At 45.5% G+C, this 21,048-nt stretch overlaps 1 protein-coding gene across 1 annotated transcript in view; it reads left to right on the forward strand.

Moving 5' to 3' along the window:
- LOC144756165 (E3 ubiquitin-protein ligase TRIM39-like) overlaps positions 1-17,342 on the forward strand; it is a 115,038-nt gene extending 97,696 nt beyond the window's left edge. The window contains exons 6-8 of the mRNA XM_078645745.1: positions 9,127-9,153; positions 14,016-14,575; positions 16,240-17,342. Of these exons, the coding sequence (XP_078501871.1) occupies positions 9,127-9,153; positions 14,016-14,560 (572 nt within the window). The 3' untranslated portion in view covers positions 14,561-14,575; positions 16,240-17,342. The remainder of the gene's footprint in view (positions 1-9,126; positions 9,154-14,015; positions 14,576-16,239) is intronic.
- Positions 17,343-21,048: the final 3,706 nt, after the last annotated feature.

Raw genomic sequence — 21,048 nt, forward strand, 5'->3', positions numbered from 1 at the left:
ACAACATTCCCAAATAACATATCGATATCGGCTAATTTCATGATACATGACCCAGCAGTCTGTGACAACTCTTTGTAATACCCTGCAGGATTTTTGCCGGGTCAGGTAATGTCTGTTTAAGGGCTAAAACTTTAGCTCGCCTCCATGGGACATGTACCCACACACGCTGAAAGTGTGGCAGAATAGGTGGGTGAGCATTTGCGTCACCCTCTCTCCATTGTGGGGGAACCTCTCTCATGGGGTACTGTCGTGCCTTTTTCCTACCATGCTCAAATAGCGACTGAGAAGGGCCCCCATTACTCCGATATGACAACAATATCTCAACCGCTCTCTTGACATCGCGACCTACAATCATGCCCTCTGCGAAATTGAACCGCACACGACACAACTCTTGTGGGTTGTATTCCAGATCATTGTCTTCCAAATCCTCACCGAGAAAAACACACATTTGTTCAAAAATGTATCTCTGCGTCGGTGCTTCCCATTGACGGAAGACTTCCATGACAGACTCTACATCATACTTTACAGTGTCCATAACCCATTTATGCGCTAAACGATTCAGTGAATCCCTCTCTTGATAGTCAGGCAGTTGACTTCGCAACTGTCTTCGTCCCATGTTAGGGGTCGTAGTAGGCGACCCGAAAAGAGGTGAGAAAATATTAGTAACAGTGTTGGCCATTCTCTGTCGAACGGAAGGAGAAACTGATGGGAGAACGGGTGGAAAAACAGGGTGAGATAAGGCAGGGGCAGAGGCAATAGCAGAGGAAGCATCAGGAGAAATAGAAGGTGCACTAGGCAAAATCGTAGAGGGAGCATTAGGAGAAGTAGAAAGTACACTAGGCAAAGTCGTAGAAAGCACAGGTGAAGCAGATGTGGTCGGTGGGCCTGGAGGAGGCTGCACCGAAGGAGCAGGAGCCAGCTGAAGAACAGCTGGTGGGTGCTGTGGAGGAACAAGAGGCAAAGCAATCACAGGTTGTGCAACTAAAGGTTGCGGAGGTGCCGTGGCATTTTGAGCATAGGGGGGTGGCGAATTTAATAAATGCGACATTAAGGGATCTTTTTCAAGCCCTTTTGCTGCATCTCGCTGAGAAGGTGGCAAAACTGGATAGCATTTATCTATTACCATTTTACGTTGCCTGTGCAACTGCTCACTCACCTGTTCCTCTTCATTGTCTTTAAACTGCATAGCAGTTTGCATTATCGAAATTCCCCCTTCTCTCTTATTTTTCTTCGCTAATTTAATTTCCTTTTGTTTGGCTTCCTTACGCCATAGGCGGAAAGAGTCAAACATCGCCGGCCGGGCTTTCTTTTTGAAAAGTTTAACTTCAAGGTTATCTAAGATTTCGGTATCAAAGCTACCATGTTGGGGCCATTTTAAAACACCATCTTTTCTGGTGTATTTGATCCACACTTCATTGTATGTGATGGGGCCTACCCCATGTTTCACATATAACTCGTAAGTTGGAGTTCCAACCGGAGGAACCGGACATGAGTCCTCCAATCGGGAGTCCCTATTATTACAACCAAGACAAAACAAATTTCCAAGTCTAAGACCAGGCATCTTCGCTCTCTAGTCTAGCTCCAAACTTCAAAGGATTATCGATTACGATATTTCTCGTGAATACACGAGTCCTTCGGCTTTGGCACTTGCAAGTTCCAAAAATGATCCCAAAGGATACCCAAGACTAAGAACCAACTAAGGACTGGGAGACGCTCCACTTATACTTAACTGAGATATCGATGACGTCACCAGAAGACTCGTCTTAGTGTTTTGCTCTACCAAACTTCAAGCGTCCAAATCAGGGCGATAGCCAGGGCAGCAGTCCTCTGTAGCCGTTGGGAAGCGGGGAACCTCGCAGCAAAGACCTTCGGACCACGTCGACATGCAGGGGTCGATGAAGTGGTTGGCCGTCCTCCAGAATTTTCACACGAAGCTCCTCACGAACCTCTGGCTGACTGGTACCGCTGGTATCGCCCCAAACGTTGGGCGCCAGCTGAGGTACCGGGTTTTTAAGAACCGGTATAGAACCGGCAACCCAGCGGTGTCAGGGTACACCCAGAGACCTCGAGTCCTTTCCTGATTCAGACCACAGAAACTCAGTCTTCTAGGTGAAGTCAAGGATCGATTTTATTGGCTGCAACCAAGGTAACAAGTGTCGTAGAAGTACAACACACGGGAAGTATATTCTCAGGAGACTGCTCGAATTCACAAAACCAGGCTTCTCTTTTTATACAAAATATTGAGCTTCAGGCAAACATTCCTGAATTTACAGTATACTATTAACATTTTTCGTTACAAGGGAAAAGCAGAGTCATGATGACATGTCCATATTTCACTTCGTCCAGCCCAAAATAAATTACCCGGCAAGGTCCGGTATTTTCATCAGATATCAGTGGACCCCTAATAAAAACAGGCACCTCCCCATCATAAAGCAAGTGAGAGAAAAGATGTGAGCAAGATTCGGCAGGGTGTGTGTGCGATAAGGTTTTATGGCTTGTTGAGCCTTGATGTTATCTTGTTCGGCCACTGGAGAGAAACTGACCTAACAGGTTCGGCCTGGGGCAATGGTTCCAACTTGCACAGGTCACAGGAAAGTCGATTACGGTGTACGTGTCCTTTGGGATCGAATTTAGCTGGATTAAAGCCTATGTAAAGGGCAACTCACAAAATGGCTGCCATACATAAAATGGAAGCCAAGGGTTCAGAACGATAATGACGATTTCGAGGTGAAATCGTCACTCGAATATGCTGAAAATGCTTGTACATGGTGTACTCGTCATTCTTGGTCTTTTGATACTAAATTCGTCGTGTCACGATGAAGTTTTATTCTCGAGTCTGAATTATTACACGAGTTCAGAATTTTCAGAACCACACAAGTAATGATAAAATTCCCTAGGGGCAAGCTCATAAGTCTGCTGGAGATGTTCGAATGATACAACCCCTTTGGAGCCCCACAAGTCTCAGACGTGGGAGATCCCAATCAGGTCCCAGTTGTGGAACCCTTTCGTGCAGTGCAGGCCGCCCAAACGCTCAGATGCCCATAGTGGAGTGGACATAGTAATGGTATCTTCCCAGCCCAGCTTCTTTTGCACCACGTGCCAGATTTGCATAGAGTGTTTGGTGGGCCCGGTGAGCGGGAACCTACCCGGTTTAGAGAGAACCAGATTTAAGGGATAAAAGGATGGATAGAGAATCCGCCAAAGTAATCAGCAGGAAATCCATCAATGGGGGAACTAGCAAGGAGGAGGCTGGCAAGCTCGAGATATAGAACTCAACCTGCTTTGCGCAATCAGATCCTAGGGTATCCTGTATTGCCTGGATTTTATCAATAAAAAAGCCTGACAATTTCTCACACCACTCTGCCGAAACAGGCAGGTCCGTACGCTCCGCACTAGGATTAAGGAAACTTTGAACAATGGTAAAAATTTCCTTAGAATTATTTCTGGAGCCAGCAATGCGCTCCGCATTGAAATTACTTTTTGCCTCCTTAATAGCTGCATAGTACCCCCTCTGAGCCCTTCTTAGTGCTAATTTCGCCAAAGGGCAGTACTTCAACATCCAGCAACATTCAAGTTTTTTACATGAGTGTTTTAATTCTCTATGGTTATTGGAATACCAAGGTTTGGACGGCGCATTTCTTATACGACTATTAGAGAGGGGAGGAGTTACAGACTCTACAGCCTGGGAAATCCAGTTGGTATAATTCTCTAAGACTCCGTCCAGAGTACCATTGGCAATGGCCCGCGAGTTAGACAGGGCCCTGCCAAAGACAGAAGCATCTATCCTCTGGGAAGGTCTACTTTGAGAAGGCTTTTTAGAAAAAAAGGGTTTGACGATAGACCAAGAGAACTGGATCAAAAAATGATCAGGCCAAGGTACTTGGAGAGGTTGAGCGATAGATAAAGGAAAATTGGAACAAACCAAGTCCAGGATATGCCCCCCAATATGCGAGGGGGAATTAGTCGATTGGGTTAGTTGTGGTAATTTAAGTTAATCCTTCAATTCTATCGTGTCAGTCGCTAACGGGCAATCAAAATGTATATTAAAATCCCCCAACAGTAGGAAGCTAGAGAAGCGTACAGCCCTCGGAACAATAACCTCATCAAGAGCTTTCAGAAAAGCTCCAGTAGAGCCTGGTGGTCTATACACAAGCGTACCACCTAGAGTGAAGTGCAGGGTCATAGAAATAGAAAAATCCAGTATTTCACCGCCCTCAATTCCTGGAGGAACTTCATGGGTCAAGGTCCAAGAATCTCTAAACACCACTGCTAAGCCTCCACCCCTTCCCACTTTCCTATCCACTATTTACACCTTGCACCACCGTTTCTAAACAATTCCTCACACATTTCATCTAAGCAGAGGAGAAAGATGTCTTAGCCATTCTTAAATCTTTAAAATCTGGTTCACCCGCAGACCCCTGCCCTTCTAGGGTCCTGGATGGGGTGGCGGAGACAGTTGTTCCGGTGGTGGTTAGGCTGGTCAATAACTCACTGAACTCAGGAAGGGTGCCCTTACAATGGAAGCACGCTAAACTCCTCCCTCTCCTTAAGAAACCTACAGCGGATCCCACACTTCTCTCCAATTATCGCTCGATTTCCCTTCTTCCAGCCTTGGGTAAGGTATGCGAAAAAGTGGCTTTCAAACAACTGGAGAGATTTGTGGAATCCTCGGGTGCTCTTCACCCGGCGCAATCCGGGTTTAGGACATCCTTTAGCACCGAGACAGCGCTAGTGGAGATTACGGAGGCTATCAGGGAGTGCCTTGATGTGGGCGGCAGAGCGGCTCTGATTTTGCTCGACCTCTCTGCCACCTTCGATACGGTACCCCACCTCCAGCTCCTCTCGCTCTTGTCCGAGATTGGCATTTCCGGCACAGTTTGGGAATGGGTTAAATTCTTCATGGACAACCGTACCCAACAGGTGTGGTTGCCTCCCTTCTCTTCATCAGAAAGTAGAGTGGCCACCGGGGTCCCTCATGGGTCCACACTGAACCCTCTTCTGTTCAATGTCTATCTTACCCCCCTGAACTATTTGGCGGAGAAGCTTGGGACTCAAATCATGGCCTATGCCGATGACACCCAGCTTCTCTTCACGTGGAAGGGAGATGACCTCCAGATTGAGACGGCCCATCGGTGTCTCTCCTCAGTGTTTTCGGTGCAACGAGGAGAAATCGGAGGTACTTCTCTACGGCCACTTCCCTCCTGCTTTTAGAGAGTCCCTCTGGCCTCCAGGGTTTTCCTGTCCCACGGGAGATTGCGGAGTGGCAAAAAATCTGGGAGTTTGGTTTGGAGACGATCTAGGCTTCCATGAGCAGATCAAGAAACTCTCAGGGGTTTGCTTCGGCACACTTAAGGGCCTAAGGAGATTCTTTACCCTGCTCCCTCGCTCTGCTAGGGAGCCCTCGCTCTGCTAGGGAGACGGTGACCAGGGTTCTTATATTATCTCGCCTAGATTATGCCAACACCCTGTACCTAGGCATCCCAGGGTATCTCCTGGGAAAGCTGCAGGTCATCCAGAATGTGGCAGTCAGGCTTTTATTCAACATCCCGAAGCGACTTAGTGTCCGTAAGTAGCTGAGCAACCTGCACTGGCTGCCCGTTGCTCAGCGTGTGCAGTTTAAAGCTCTGACCATGACACATAAGGCACTACACGGCTCGGGCCCTGCCTATATCAGTGCCAGATTTGCCTTTTACACTCCCAGCCAACCTCTGCGCTCAGCTCTGCAAAGACGGGTGGTGATCCCCAGATTCCGGCGAGCACGCACTGGTGGGCTGTCTTTCGCGGTCAAGGCTGCCACTCTATGGAATGCTCTCCCAGATGACCTTAGGCATATTAAGGAACTGTCCGCCTTCAAAAAACAGCTAAAACACACCTGTTTAAGCAATCCATCTAGCCTTTGCTGCCTCTCACTGTTATTGTTTCCCCACGCGCCAGGACACTCTTGAGTAGCAGTGCGCGCTATAAATATCTTTATAACATAACATATAACATAACATATCCATCCTCGTAATTTTAAATCCTCTGGGGATGGCCAGCTCTACCATAGGGTCGGAAGATTCATTAAACCAGGTATCCGTCACAAACAAGAGGTCAAACTGATCCTCGGAAAGAAGTTGAAAAAGGTCTGGGGCATGCTTAACAAGTGAACTAGAATTGATAATTGCCACCCGAATGCAAACCCTCTCCTAAGCTGTTAAAATGGGAGTAGTCCGAGGAACCGAAACACCCAAAGCAGTGTTAAAACTAAAATTACACTTGCCACATTTCCTAGCCAGATTATCGAGTACCTCCCAGTGGCAGTGACACTTATCCTTTAGCTGATTTAAGCCCAGTAAATCATCACGGCTAAAGCACCTGCGACCCTCCAGCAGCTTTTTCACAAAACGGGCATAGCGGCTGGCGCTGGTCGCATCCTGGGCGCGGACTGGCGCAGACGGGCTTGCCTTTGGCGCACCTTTTGTGCACTGCATTTCTTTAAGTTTGTCATGTTTGTTCCTGCCTCTAAAGGCGTGGGGAGAAGGGCAGAGAACTGATATCAGCTTGTTAAATGGCACTAAATATGGTTCTGTGCCTTCACATCCAGGGAGGTGCAGGGGTTGGCTTGGTGTCATGGCAAGGGGACTTTTTCAAATTTTCTAGATCGAATCTGGCACCTGGAGAAGACTCATAAGTTGAAGAATATGTAGGTAGGTAAAGAATCCACTAGAACGATGGTTACCAAAGGAAAGAAATATTCTCTTCAGGCTCTCAGGAAGTTTAGGGAGGCAGAGTTTAGCTTCCAGCGGTGCCCCAGGAAGGGTGAAAGAAATTAGCTGGTTAGCGTCCTGCTCTACCCTGGTATCTTCTTGTGGCCACACTGTGGGGGGATTGTCTTGGGCACCCGGACAGTGGTATAGTATGTTAACTACATGCGCCGGCCAGTTGGGCAGAGACACTGCGTGTTTACTCCTGCCATCCCAGACACTAGATAGGAATCCATTTTCATATACCTGGTAGTTTAGGTGCCTCAGTACATCAAAAGAATGTATAATCTCAGAACTACATAAAAAGATACAGTTGTGCATGCTTATTTTTCTGTGTACTGCACACTTCTAGGTGCTTTTGAGAAAAACTACCAGGTACTTTTTTTTAAAGAAGGTTCCACAAGACTTAGTAAGGCAAAAATTGTGCCGATATTAGCTGTGCACACCACTCCAGGCCGAAACCTCCTCTCATCATCCGCTCACGTTCTACATCAACAATCATTCAAGAACAGGAAACAGATTATGGAATGGCATCTCCTCTTCCTTGAAATCTGATCCCAGCCCTTTACAATTCTGTAAACTGTTAAAGCCAGAAATATCCAGATGAGATTTCTAATTGAACCCATCACAGACCAAAGGTTGTGATTGTAGAACTTCGGATACGGGATTCAGTCTTCAGATTAGACTCTCCGCTGTCATTTCACTTGTTTTTATGCTGTCAGCTGTGAAGTATCCGAAAAGCAACACACAACACTAAAACACACAATAAATTAATAATAACTTTGTTACTTTAGCTCTCAATGTCACTACAGGTTTCCAAATACATTTGTATCCTAGGCATGGTACTTGAGGTTACAATAAGCTTACCTTATGCAACAGGCTCATTTCCCAAGAACTAATGGCACAGATATCATTCCTACTGATAGGTAGGATATATTTCTTAAGCATGCAGGAGACCATCTATGTACCGGGTGAGCACAGGAGTTGATAAGAACTTTGTTTTACTCTGCAGCTTATGCGACTTTGGGTGCAGACATTATCCAGTCGGAGACTATTCTAGAGGCTTGGGCAGTGGCAGTGAAGTGTCCAACTCTTCTGCTCCTGCATCTGCTTCAATAAACCACTTGCAGGTTGAGGGGAATATTCATGAAAGAGTTGTCGTCCTTGCACCATTCAATGGGACACAAGAGCGGCGCAACTCTTAAGTTAGATTTATCAAGCCACGCTAGGCCACCTTGCCGGCCTTGTGTGGCTTGATAAATTGAGAGTAATGCAGCGCAAATTGCTGTGTTACATTACTGTGCCCCAGGCAGGCGTTCCATGGGTGACGCGTGGGTGTTCCCATGGATTTTGGCACATTACCATATTTATAATTTCTGGTAGACCTGGGAATGCAACAAAAGGCGAGGCGTAACAGGGAGAAATATCTTTTTCTCCTCGTTGCTTCTTCTTTCTATATGCGCTACAGTGTGCAGTGTTGCCTTCTGCAGTGCACATAGAAAGAGGAAAATGCCACAGAGGATTGTTTTTGTTCAAGAAGGTGCCCCTTCCTGCATAACAACAATCCTTCTTACATTGCAGACACCCTTGCACCATGGTTCAAGAGTGCCTGCATTAGCGATACACAGCAAATTGTGCAGGGAAAAGACAGGAATGCGCTGTATAATGTTAAATATGGTGCAATCCTGCCCAATCATGCAGCGCAGCAAGATAAGTTGCTGCGCGATTTTTTAATAAATATGCCTCTTAGTTCAACTGAGTGATAAGTGATGGAGGGCAGACACTTGTATATTATGCACAGGTTCTCAGATGAAATTCTGGTCTTGATTTATATGTTTGCGGCAAATGAGCTCCTTTGCCTTAAAATTCCTATGAAAATAAATCCTATGAAAATTAGGACCAAGATAAGTCAAAGTGAAAATGCAGAAATGCACTAGCAAAAAGCAGGGGATTCAAGGGCTACCCCATACAGCTAGGCGGCCAGCCGGAGTGCCAAGGAGCAGCCGTGCATTGGTGTGCACAGAATTGATGCAGCACCATGGCCCAGGATGGCGAAGAGCCACGCTGAAGTTAAACAAGCCTCTTGCTGATCGGAATCTTACTTTCTGAGTTGGTTTATTCACATGGGGCAAAAGCCCGACCTGAATAGAGTTAGGCTAGTTTATGTTTATGTATTAGGATTTGACTAAGGGATGGGGAGCAGTTGGAGTTTGGGATTGAAGTATTGGTTAGGGGTAAGGTCAATTGCCTTTTTAGTGAATTAGATTACAGAACATTTCCACATAAAATATATCTTTATAATTGTAAACCCTAATGTAGATCTAGATTTGTATATTTTCCATGTGTGTTTTCACTGTTTTAATTTCCTATATTTGTATTCTAGAGTGGAGATGGGCCAGCCGCTTTGCAGGTAAATTACAGATTGTCCTTCTTTTGGTTTCCTACTTATTTCTCATTTGTTTTTTATGTGAGTGTTTTCAAGGATTTGAATCGAAGAGTCTCTAAGTTCATTCATTTGATATTATTAACAATGTGAAGCATGTCAGAGGGCCTCTGCTGTTAGGTAGATGGATTCTTCTTTCTTGCTTTGGTATTATTAGTACTTTGGCAGTAGAGCACATCAGAGCACACAGCAGCTCTTTGGGAGAGAACAGACGATGAGCACTGCTGTGGGAGTCTGTAACTCTGCTGTGATCCGTGTCATTGCTGGGTTTTTTATTGCTTCTAGGATCTGCACCATTGCTTGGATCTGCACCTCTGCTTGGATTGCACCTCTGTTGCGTCTGTATTCTGCTGTGGTCTATGCCACTGCTAGGATCTTCACACTTCTGGGATCTGCAGCACGGCTGGAATTGTGATCTGTAGAGCTGCGTGGGCCTGTGCCACTGCTGGGGTCTTCTCTGACGTTGACATGTGCACCACTGCTGGAGTCTGCAGTGCTGCTGGGATCTGTAGCATTTCCTTGGTCTGCACCTCTGCTGGAGCCTGCACTGCTGCTGGGATCTGTAGCATTTCCTTGGTCTGCACCTGTGCTGGAGCCTGCAGTGCTGCTGGGATCTGTAGCATTTCTTGGTCTGCACCTCTGCTGGAATCTCCAGTGCTGCAGGGATCTGTAGCATTTCCTTGGTCTGCACCTCTGCTGAGGTCTCCACCGCTGCTGGTGTCTGTAGCACTTCTGGGTTCTGTATTGCTGCTGGGATGTGTGGTGCTGCTGGCAGGGCCGGCTTAGCATTGGGAGTGCCCTCTGTGACAATCTTTGCCACCCTACCCCCCCCTCCTATTGACCTCCTTCTTCACAGATTCCCTCACGACCACCCTCCACTGGTGCTCCTCGTCTCACCTTAGCCCCTCTCTCACATTTATTTTTCTATAGCTCTACCCATCCCAGTGTAGACTTCCAGAGCACATTACATCACAAACATATTATACTGAGACAATGAGTCATACAAGTGTGTAAATCAATGTATAGGAAATGTTACTTTAGACAATGAGGACTGCAAGGTGTAGGAGTCACGTCATCCATCCTGGTATACATTGTTTGTTTTAAGTGCTTCGCCTGGAGAAACAAGGGGACAGATTTACTAAGTTTTCACGATGCACAGTTAGCAGAGTTGCTGTGCTGCACTGCATGAAAAAGACAGAGCACAACAGCACCAAATATACTAAGATATTGTGCTGCTGTTCCAAAGTTTAACACTTTACCAGTTTGCACAGAACATATGCAAAGTTGGAAAGGTTTGAAGAAAATAAACGTTACACCTGACTCGAGGAGGTGTAATTGTTTTCATGCTTTATGAAAGTTAGTAGATAGGGATTCGCATGCATCTAGCACCCATGGGACACATCCTTGATGTAAAGTAGCGCATAGTGCTACTTTGTGTTACTTTCAGGCCACCATCCAACACTATTCGGGATTTGAGCTGGAAAGTAAGGCCCAAAACAGAACTTTGTACCAGGTGTACATCCCTGTTTTAACGCAAACCAGGCCCACAGTATTAATAAATCTATCCGTAAAGTTCGGATTTCAAAAGTAACACAATCAGTTGGGGTGTCATATTTATTAAAATGTTTTACTACACTAGCCAACCCTGTCTGGCAACTGTAGGATAACTAAACACTGAGGGAAATGAGAATAAGATTCTAAACCTATGCCTTTCAATTTGTATGCAGCTCACTGTGCTATAGTAGAAGGATTCTAACAGACCTCCAGCCTTTCCCTCTGGAGCTCCTCCTTTACCTGCACAGACCTCCATTTCCACTCCCACTGGAGCTAATCTCCCTGCACAGCCCTTCAGTCTCGCCACTCTCTCTGGAGCTCCTCCTTCACAGCCCTCCACTCCTAGATCGTTCTCTCTTCAGAGCGCTTCACTCTCTACACTCCCTCCAGCGCTCCTCTTTCTCCACAGTCCGCCACTCCCTGTAGAGCTCCTCCTGTACCTGCACATCCCTCCACTCCCTCTGGAGCTCCTCTCTCTGCACAGCCCTCTTCTCTTTACAATCCCAGTCCTTCACTGTCTGCACAGTCATTCGTCCATCACAGCACTTCATTCTGTATTGCTCCAATCAGTGACCGGCGCTGCCCATTCCAGGACAGGCTTTTACTGTGTGACCCTTCCTCCTCTTCAGACATAGTCCCTCTCTGCACAGACTTCCATTCTCTACAGAACCATCCCCGCGCAGGCAGCCCTGAATCTGCACAATCCGCCTTTCTGTACACAGCCCTTCATCACCACAGTTTTTCTATGGGGGTTCCTCAGATCAAAGGTGTCAGATTTCTAACACTCTGATGCAAGGACTTGGTTCAATTCATCAACATTGAATTAGAAGGCCAGTTGGACTGCACCCTGAGCCTTCGCCCACTGAGCAACCCTGTGCACGCAGAGTTTTCTGGTCACTATTGGTCACGTGAGGTGAGTTCAAGGGACACACTGGCAGTCCAAACAATCTTAGGTTTATGAATAACACAACCCTAGATAGCACTGAGAAACGGAGACTTGTAATAGTAAAATGTTATCTGAACTCTGCCGTAGAAGCAAAATATACTCTTGGGGGAGAAGGACACCTTCCCTCATTAAAAGCAACCTGTACGACAAGGGTGTCAGCGTTCACTACTAAAACAGTCAAACGTCAGCCTAGATATCAGGCAGCCATGATAGCAGCATTGTTCGTGTGTCTAAGAACTTCACACTTTCTATTTAAGATAAAGAAAAGCTAAAAACAGTCACGGTATGAAAATAGACTAAAATGGGAGCAGTCACAGTGTTCACAACAGTTCCTTAGACTCTGCATATCTCTCCCCTCTATGCAGCTCACCACCTCCAGAATAGCCCACCACATTATTTACACAACCCTCTAAGCTGGTCTGCACTCCCAGCACAATAACCACTCTCTAGAGGCCATCTGCACAGAGCTCCAGTCTCTGCACACCCAGAGAACTCCAAGCAACCCACTGTCCGCACAGGCCCACAGTCCCAGAAGAGCTCCACCCTGTATGCATACCTCTATACTCTGACATACTCATTGCACAATGTAACACTGTCCACATTCCTTCACAGCATAATCAAGTCTCTGCGCAGCATAGTCCAATCTCTGCACCATAGTCTCAATCCCAACACAGCATTATCAAGTCTCTGCACTGCATCAATCCCCAAACAGTATAATCAAATCTCTGCACAGCAGCAATCTATGCACGGCCTAGTCCAATTTCTGCACAGCTTCAATCCCTACACAGCAAAGTCAAGTCTCTGCACCACCTCAATCTCTTCACTGCACCGTTAAATCTGCACAGCCCCAATCCCTACACTGCATAGTCAAATCTCTTCACTTTCAATCCCTTCACAGCATAGTCCAAACTCTGCACTGCCACAGTCCCTACACAGCATAGTGCAAGTTCTGCATTCATCGGTCCCTGCACAGCATTATGCAATCTGCACAGCCTCAATCCCTGCACAACATAGTCTAATCTCTGCACAACCTCAGTCCCTCCACAGCATGGTCCAATCTCTGCACAGCGGCTGTCCCTACACATCATAGTCCAGTCCCTACACAGCCCTTGGCTTTGCACTCCCTCATCACCAAACAATGGCCGCTGCCTCCTCCCCGCGCTCCCAGATGTTTCCTTGCACAGCCTCACCAGTGCTCCACTCTGTGCAGGAACCTCCCTCTGTTCAGGTTTATTCTGTTATGAGTCAAAAAAAACTATTCTGGTTTCCTTTGTCCAGTCTCAGACGGACCCCACAACCCAGATTGTTCCAGGGGTTCATATTTGAGAGTACAGAGCTCCACTGCTCCTGGCTATATCAGATGTGCCAGCTTGTATTAATTGCATTATCGCATTGAAATAAGCGGATATTATGTGATTAATATCTGCTAAGTTTCAAAATATTGTTCTACTCAACCAGGGCTGCGTGAATCAAAGTATCAGAAATAAGCCTGCCTCGATTGGCCCCTCTGTGCAGAAACCTTAAAATCCACCAAGAAAGCTCCGTTTAGAAGTAAATAACGAAAAACATGGCCTTTCAGTCGTTTATGTAATACAATTAAATAAAACTTGTCTAACAGGAGGCAGCCATATGCACGTGGACGCCTTTGTTTGTAACATTTCTCCCACTGATTTTGCTTCTCCATATTTCTCCCATATTTTGGTTTTCAATTTTGAAACATCAGTCTGTTTTTTTGTGAAAAGCTGTTTCATTGTCGGCAGAGAGAGTTTAGCAGAAAAGTGACCTTATGGTGCTCATGGCCAAGACCGTGGAGAGGGAAATTACTATTTCACTGCTAAAGAGGGGAACTTAGGTGGATGTCACTATGGCGTACTGAAGAGGTGGGGGGTTAGGAGCACTGAGGGGTTCCTGCTGTTTCCGAACTCTATTTATAATTTACTTTCATAAAACCATATTAGTGCACTTGATTTAAATCCGTTACTTATGCTGATTACGTTGTGAACCTGTTTACTTACATTTCATATTCTGTTACTCTTGTGGTATGAAACTTTTCCCCACAGTGTTAGAACTTAGAGCCGGCAGTCTAGAGTCTGGCGCGCAGCACAGGCCTCCTCTCCAGAGCTGGATTGTGACTTGTTTTTCCAATACTAGAGCATTTTATTTCTACTAAAGAAGCCAGTCGAGAAGTGCGAGGACTGTATGATTGTGTATGGAAAGAAGGCTAAGAGGTGTTGTGTTGTGAGTACCTGCCTGTGTTTCTCCGTGGTTGGGGAAGTTGTAATTACTGCTGTGATTGCTGAGCTCTGGTCTCTGCTTCTCTCTCCTGCAGCTGCGGTGACCCTGGACCCGGACACTGCTCATCGGAGCCTCATCCTGTCCGAGGACGGGAGGAGCGCGAGGCTGGGAGACAGAGACCAGGATGTTCCGGACACGCCCCAGAGATTCACTAAATACACCACTGTCCTGGGGAGAGAGAGGCTGAGCTCCGGGAGGCATTACTGGGAGGTGGAGGTGGGGGACAAGACAAGCGGGATCCTGGGGGTGTGTGACGAGGCTGTGAGCAGGAAGGGGGAGATCGAACTAGCGCCTGAGGATGGATTCTGGCTAGTGATGCTCAGCGATGGTAAATACATAGCTCTCGCCTCCCCTCCCATCCTCCTGACCTCCCGTGCGCCCCCCAGGGCTGTGGGTCTCTTCTTGGACTATGAGGCGGGCCGGCTCTCGGTGTACCATGTGGATGACCGGTCTCTGCTCTTCACCTTCTCCGGGGCCTCCTTCCCCCCTATCCTGCGGCCCTTCCTCTGTCCTGGACATAATGATGGAGGGAGGAATGCGGGGGCGCTGCGGATCCTGCCGGTGACAGGACGGGAGTGAAGAGACTCTCTGCAGGTGAGAGAGAGCGCGCTGTCACCAGGAAAAGGAGCTGTGTGTAATGCAACTTACTGCCTCTAACTTCAGGGAGGTTACTGTGCGTAGTATCATTACAAGTGAGTATTAATACACATGGGTGGGGGTGCTACAGCCACATCTGCCGACTGGGAAACCAGGTTCAAGCTCCGGCGTCGGCTCAGCATGCTGTGATTCTGGGAAAATACCTAAATCTCCATGTGTTACAGAAAAAAATATGACCTTTTCTAGTGTAACCCGTGCTCATGTAAAGCACACACTGCTTTTGTGCAGAGTTGGCGCTATCTAAAATTGCAAACACAAACTCAGTGTACTGCGGGCAGCAGAAGAAAAGAAAACACAAACACTCCTGCTTCTGGAGCACAGAGACGGAGTTGTGGAGCACAGGGGTTTTCTTCTCTCATAAACTCTGAGGGAAGGATCGAGTCAGTCTTGGAAATCTACTCGCGGGACTGATGCAAAATTATTTGGCGCTGTGACTTAATGTTCGTTATTTAGGCAGGAAGGTGAAGAGAGAGCAAACGTGAATGACTGAAACAAGAACGTGGCTGTGAAATGTCGCGTGTACAGGTATACCTATTGTAGTTTCAGTGACTATTGCAGGAAAATATTATTTTTTTTGCAAGATAAGGTGCCATTGTCTTTAAATTACTGTGACGAAGACATCGCTGCGGGTTTATAAGCTGGTTTGCGTCGCTCTTGCAGTACGCAACATGGTGCAAGAGCAACGCAAACCTTACATGTGATTTATGAAGCCACACAAGGCCACTTTGGGTGTCCCTGAGTGGCTCCATAAATCCGGAGTAAGATAATGCAGCGCAAATCACTGCGTTGCCTTACTGTGCCCTGGGAAGACGTTCCATGGGCGTTGCGTGGGTGTTCCCATGTCACTTCCAGGGTTTTTGACCCAATCCCTGATTTACCTGAACTGGCAGACCTGGGAAAGCACCAAAAAGATGCGCCGTCTCAGGTGGGAGGTAACAAGGATAAATATCATTATTTTTCCTCGTTACTTCCTCTTTCTATATGTCCTGTATTCTGCAGCACACATAGAAAGAAAAATATGCTTCTCAAGATTGTTTTTGTGCAGGAAGGTAACCCTTCCTGCACAAAAACAACCATGCATGCTCCTCAGACACCCTTGAACCATGCAGTGCCTGCATTGGCGCTAGGCCACCAAATGGAGCCTGCGCAGTGGAAAAGGCAGTAATGGGCCATATCGCCTAAAATATGGCGCATTCCTGCCCTTTCCCTGTCACGCAGTGCAGTGAACAGGACAACTTGCTGCGCAGCACAACGTGACTGCGCCAACTAGTTTTAATACACAAAGATGAATACAAGTTATTTTGAAAAAAGACAAGATGTGGAAAGAAATAGTAATTGGTAACGTGAACCATCTGCCCACACACTTTGGCACAGACGTTCGCATCTCTTTAAGCTGATGTGCAGATGTTATCAGGAAAAGGCTGCTACTCACATTGTAAGAGAGCCAAAGGCTGAAGGTGGCAGCCCCTTCCCCTATATTATATGTTGCTGTTGGCGGAAACAAAATATGTATGAAAAAAAACCAGACCAATTGATGAAGAGCTTCAACATGTATATGTATGTTTGAATGTATTTTTTACTTGTATATTGCCTGATTGCAGGAGGCTGACAAGACAGCTGAAGCTATCTCTGTGCCAGACTTAAAATGACTGATGAAGGACCGTTAAGAGATGACTACAGAAGCAATAGAAAACAAGCATTGAGAAAGCCAATAGGTACAATGCTGGCTTCTAGCATTTTGGATGTGTGTATGTTTGTTTTGTCATGTTTATTCTGAAATCTTTGTTGGGGAACTGCTTTTTCCTGGTCATTAATACAAACATTAGTTAAAAGTAAAAATACCTTTTGTTATCGAAATATCATAGCAGTACCGGGCTCTAAAGGCAACTACTGTGTGAGACCGATGTAGACACTGATATAAGGCGGCGATTGAAACTTGTACGCACAGTTGAGAATATGCTGCAAGCACAGTACAGAGCTGCATGTAGGCAAAGTAGCTGTTGTTGAGAAGCCATTCTAGGCACAGTGGAAAACTTGTTGAGGCAATCATTAAAAAACTTCTATGGACCCAGTAGCAGTAACGCTCTTGCCATTGTATGTCGGCTCAAAAGAGAGACAAATAGAAAATAGAGATGTGGGTCTGATAGACACCAAACCTTCCGGCACTTCAAGCACACACTCTACTCGTGCAGTAATGTGAATTGTTCTTGTTGGACAAATCTCAGGTGATTAAGATTTCCACAAGTGTGCCTTAGATGTTTCACACAACCTCACGTATAATCTTAGACTTTGTATTTAATTAAAGGCTAGCTTAGCGTCTCAGTGGCTTACTTTAATGGTATTATGGCCGGGGTGAAGCTCCTGGACCTGTTTATCCTTATCACATATTGGTTGGTTCAGTTACTGATTTCAAGCCAACAGATGGGACGGCAGTGGAAGGCGATTCAGACTGCAGCCAGCTCTTCAGCCCAAAGTCATGTACTGTAAGGTGGATTTGTAGAGCGCTGCTTATCACCCGTGAGTGTATCAAAGCACCAAGACACGTCCTAGACAGCGCCAGCTGTAGGCCTAAGGATTATTCGATTAAATAGCAAATGTATATTACACTCCATGAATATGTATTCCTATCAAATTAATGTGAACTGTAATATGTACATGTGGATTGAAAAGAAAAAAAGTCATGACAATCACAATAAACAGAATAAAATTGTGGACAGACAATATTTGTGAGTACTTGAATCAGTTATTTCAACATCAGATTCAGTATTTACCTCGAGCAAAAAGAAAAAATCAATTTCTAATGAGGATGTGTACAAAGTAAAGAAATATACATGCAGATTGAAGAGCAAGGCACAGGACTACATTCCAAAGAACCACCAGTCATCAAAGTTGTGCTTGGTGGTCTCTGTTTATTGGAGAGAAAGGTGACAATACATCCTGGTTTTTTAATACTGATTTATTTACAAAAACATTGCTATCTTCGGGCAAGCTGGCACACAAGTAAGACCAAAAAATAAGAGCAAATGAACGTTTTTACCTAGTCTCAAAACATTACAAACATAGTAAGAACCCCTCGTCACTAATACATATTATAACCTATCCCCTTGCACCCTTAGCCCCCCACATTCTTGACAGATTTCCCCACATGACCAAACCATCTACACCCTTAAAACATCCTTTCAACCACCGTCCATCCAACCTACCCCAAACGTTGCCTTTTTGTGTCCTATCCTCTAACCCCCCCCAGGTGACCTCCAAACTTCTTATCCTTTTCCCACTCAAGAAGAGCCATGCCAAGACGTTTTTCAGTTACCCCAGTGGCGGTTCCTCCGATATGGCAGAGGAGCATTACCATCCCTGCCAGCCTAGAAACACAAATTCACAGCGCTCAGATCAATCCTGATGCTGCTTTCAAACATGAGCGCAGCCTCAGGATTGTCCACAGCAGAGCCTGGGAGCCTGTGCTGTAGCGTGGAAGAAGCAGAAGAGTGGCGGGCTTGCATCAGGTAAGTTTTATCTTAGTTTCTTTTTTTCTGTTTTTGTCTGTTGTCCCATCCCCCTCCTTACTCCCACCACTCCGCCCGCCAAGTAGCTGCGACTGGTTACCCTCCAGACAGTTCTGTTTATCTGACTGTCGCCCAATAGCCACAAACAATAACCTCAACTACTAAATGTGACTGTCACCCTAATACCCATGCAACCTGCTAATTGATAACTCCATACCCTCACCACCCTCTTTGCTAAGAGCCATCTCTATTATGTTGTGTTTCCGTGCCCGTCTCCATACCCCTCTCATCTCTATCATTTCTGTCCAAACTATACATGTCCCTGACCATTCAGCCTCTGTATGTAAATTCCCCATTTTTCATGATCACCCTGATATTTAGCAATGTTGCTGCTGGTTGTTCGACTTCGAGAGTGCACTAAGTCCTGCCAACCAGACCTCCTTGTCAGTGCCCTAAGCTACATGAAACGATATGGTTCATTGGCTGTTATCAATTAGCATAGGTTATCCTACTTGAAGGCCCTTAGTATGTGGTGCCCAAGGTACCCAGGGCCTGTAAGTTAAACTGTCCCTCCAGGGGTGCAGTACTTATTGTGCTACCCTGCGAGTGACAGTGTAAAACGTGACCCCCCCTGCCTGACCATTATATGTTCTAAGAGCAAACCCACTTACAGCAAGCCCACTAAATTGTTGTAAGAGATGGTAGCTCCATTGGCGAGTTCAAGGTTACATACTGACCACGCAGCTGTGCTAACCTCTGAATGGGGCTACAGAGCATAATGCTTCCTGATATCAAAATATTAATTACATTAAACATGACATGTTGCCCATGTTGAATTTAATGTACATAGTATGCCAAGGCAACTTGTAGAAAGTTACCACTCTGTTACCCTTGCTTTTCAGTGGCCTGCACAGTTGCTGGCCACCAGACGACTTTTTGCTCTAATGAGGAGTAGTGTAAATGACTTCCAGGCACAATTGATGCCTACAGTTAGAAAATGTGTCTCCTTTTCTGGGCTGTAAGCCACATATGTTGTGCGCCCTAAAGACGAGCTTCAAAGCAAAGCTACCTTTGAAGAGCAGATGGTGGACACACTTGAGAGGGGCTGCTTCTTTGTTCATTCAGACAGATTGGCATCAGGGGCAGAGTGGGGAAATCAGTTGCCAAGTCGGTTTTCACATGGGCATGTAGCCCTCAGGAAGCCATATCTCTAGGGTGGGCTATCAAGCTCTTTACAGGGAGAGGGGTCTCGGCATCTGGAGAGTGGGCGGAATATTGGACTCTAGGTTAACGTGATGCCACACATTACCAGAAGTTCAGGAGCTTGGCTTTTTTGCAATGCAAAACTTCTCATTCAATAGCTGGCACTTACTCAGCACCAAGAGACTTCTCCTGTGTGTATGCTGCCTATAACAAATGCCTTAAATAAAGAAACAGTCCCAGTCATGTGCTTGAATCTATTTACTACAATTGTATAACTAATCTGCAGACTGTGCTGGACAAATTTCTTCTATCATTAAAACAGAGCTGACTAAACTTTAAAAATGCTATCAGTGAAAACCAAGATGCAACACCTTTTCTTGATCAAAATTAATTAGGGGGAGGATAATTGAGTTACGCAGGCAGCAGCCTATTGAGGCTGAAAAATGACTCTTTATCCAGCAGTTGCTTCTGCACGCCCTCAGGAGTGTTACCTTATTGACAGCACCATTGTGTTGTTCTCACCCGAAAGTATGATGAGTTGGACAGATGTTTTTGACTTCTTTGATATTCCCATGAAGGAGAAGTGGGTTAACAAGTAAGTAACTGTCCCATTAGTCTTATCAATGGTACAGGGTTATTATTTTCAGTTCTCTCAGTTATTTGGTATTAGGTGGCTCCGTTTTATTGACTGTATTATGGTAAAGGGCCTATTATCTCTGGCACTGTGTGGTTATTTCCACTTCAATGGAGAAACCAATAAACAATGGAATTGACGGCCAGATGTATCAACATTTTGAATTGCGATCTCCAAATTGCAATTCTTACCAAATCGTATTTTGGAATTAGGAATTCAAAATACCTAATGTATTACAGTTTTATAGCCATTCCTAGTGGGTCACAAAATGGCCAACCTCATGAATATTGATGAGGTAGGCCACATATTGCGACCCATTAGGAATGATAGCCATCGCAGGAATGGTGGTCAGCAGGCCACCATGTCTGTGATTGCTTTTAAATAAGGCAATCTTATTTTTTGTAATGCAGCACGTTTTCCTTAAAGTAAAATGGAATTTGTTTCAAAAAAGGAAATTAAACATTTGTTTCATTTTTTAAGAGAAGCCAGTGTTCCTTTGGACCAGTGCCAGCTCTTAAAAAATATTTTAAATACATTCTCAATAGGGAAGAAGCCCCACAGGTACCCCTTCCCATTTGCGAATGAGTTATCACTGGTTTTCCAATTGGTGGTAATGTATTATGTAAATACCGAATTGCAAATGCAAATTTGGTAACTAGTTAACAAATCTCAATTTGACATACGTACATTTAAAATGTCATTTTTACGATTGTACGAACTGGGGCATTTGTGACCTCAAAATACTGTTGTACATCTGGCCCTTAGTGTGTGAATCCCAGCATTAGGAATTTCAACCCTCCATTATCTCCCTCAAAACAAATCCGTAATGAATGCCTCAGAAGGATATTAACTTGAAAACAGCTAAATCAAGCTATATCAACAATTTCAGATCCTTCTCTAAATTTCTCTTCTCTTCCTTAATGAAACTACCAATGTTCTAATGGTCTAATAAATGGTAGTACATCATTATAAAAGCAAAAAGTTCCTTTGCTCAATTCGCAGAAGGAAAGGTTAAATGCACCTCACGTTGTCGATATTGAAAGATAAAGAAATTAAAAGAAAGCTAC

Source organism: Lissotriton helveticus, chromosome 5_1 (assembly GCF_964261635.1).
Source record: "Lissotriton helveticus chromosome 5_1, aLisHel1.1, whole genome shotgun sequence".
Taxonomy (NCBI): domain Eukaryota; kingdom Metazoa; phylum Chordata; class Amphibia; order Caudata; family Salamandridae; genus Lissotriton; species Lissotriton helveticus.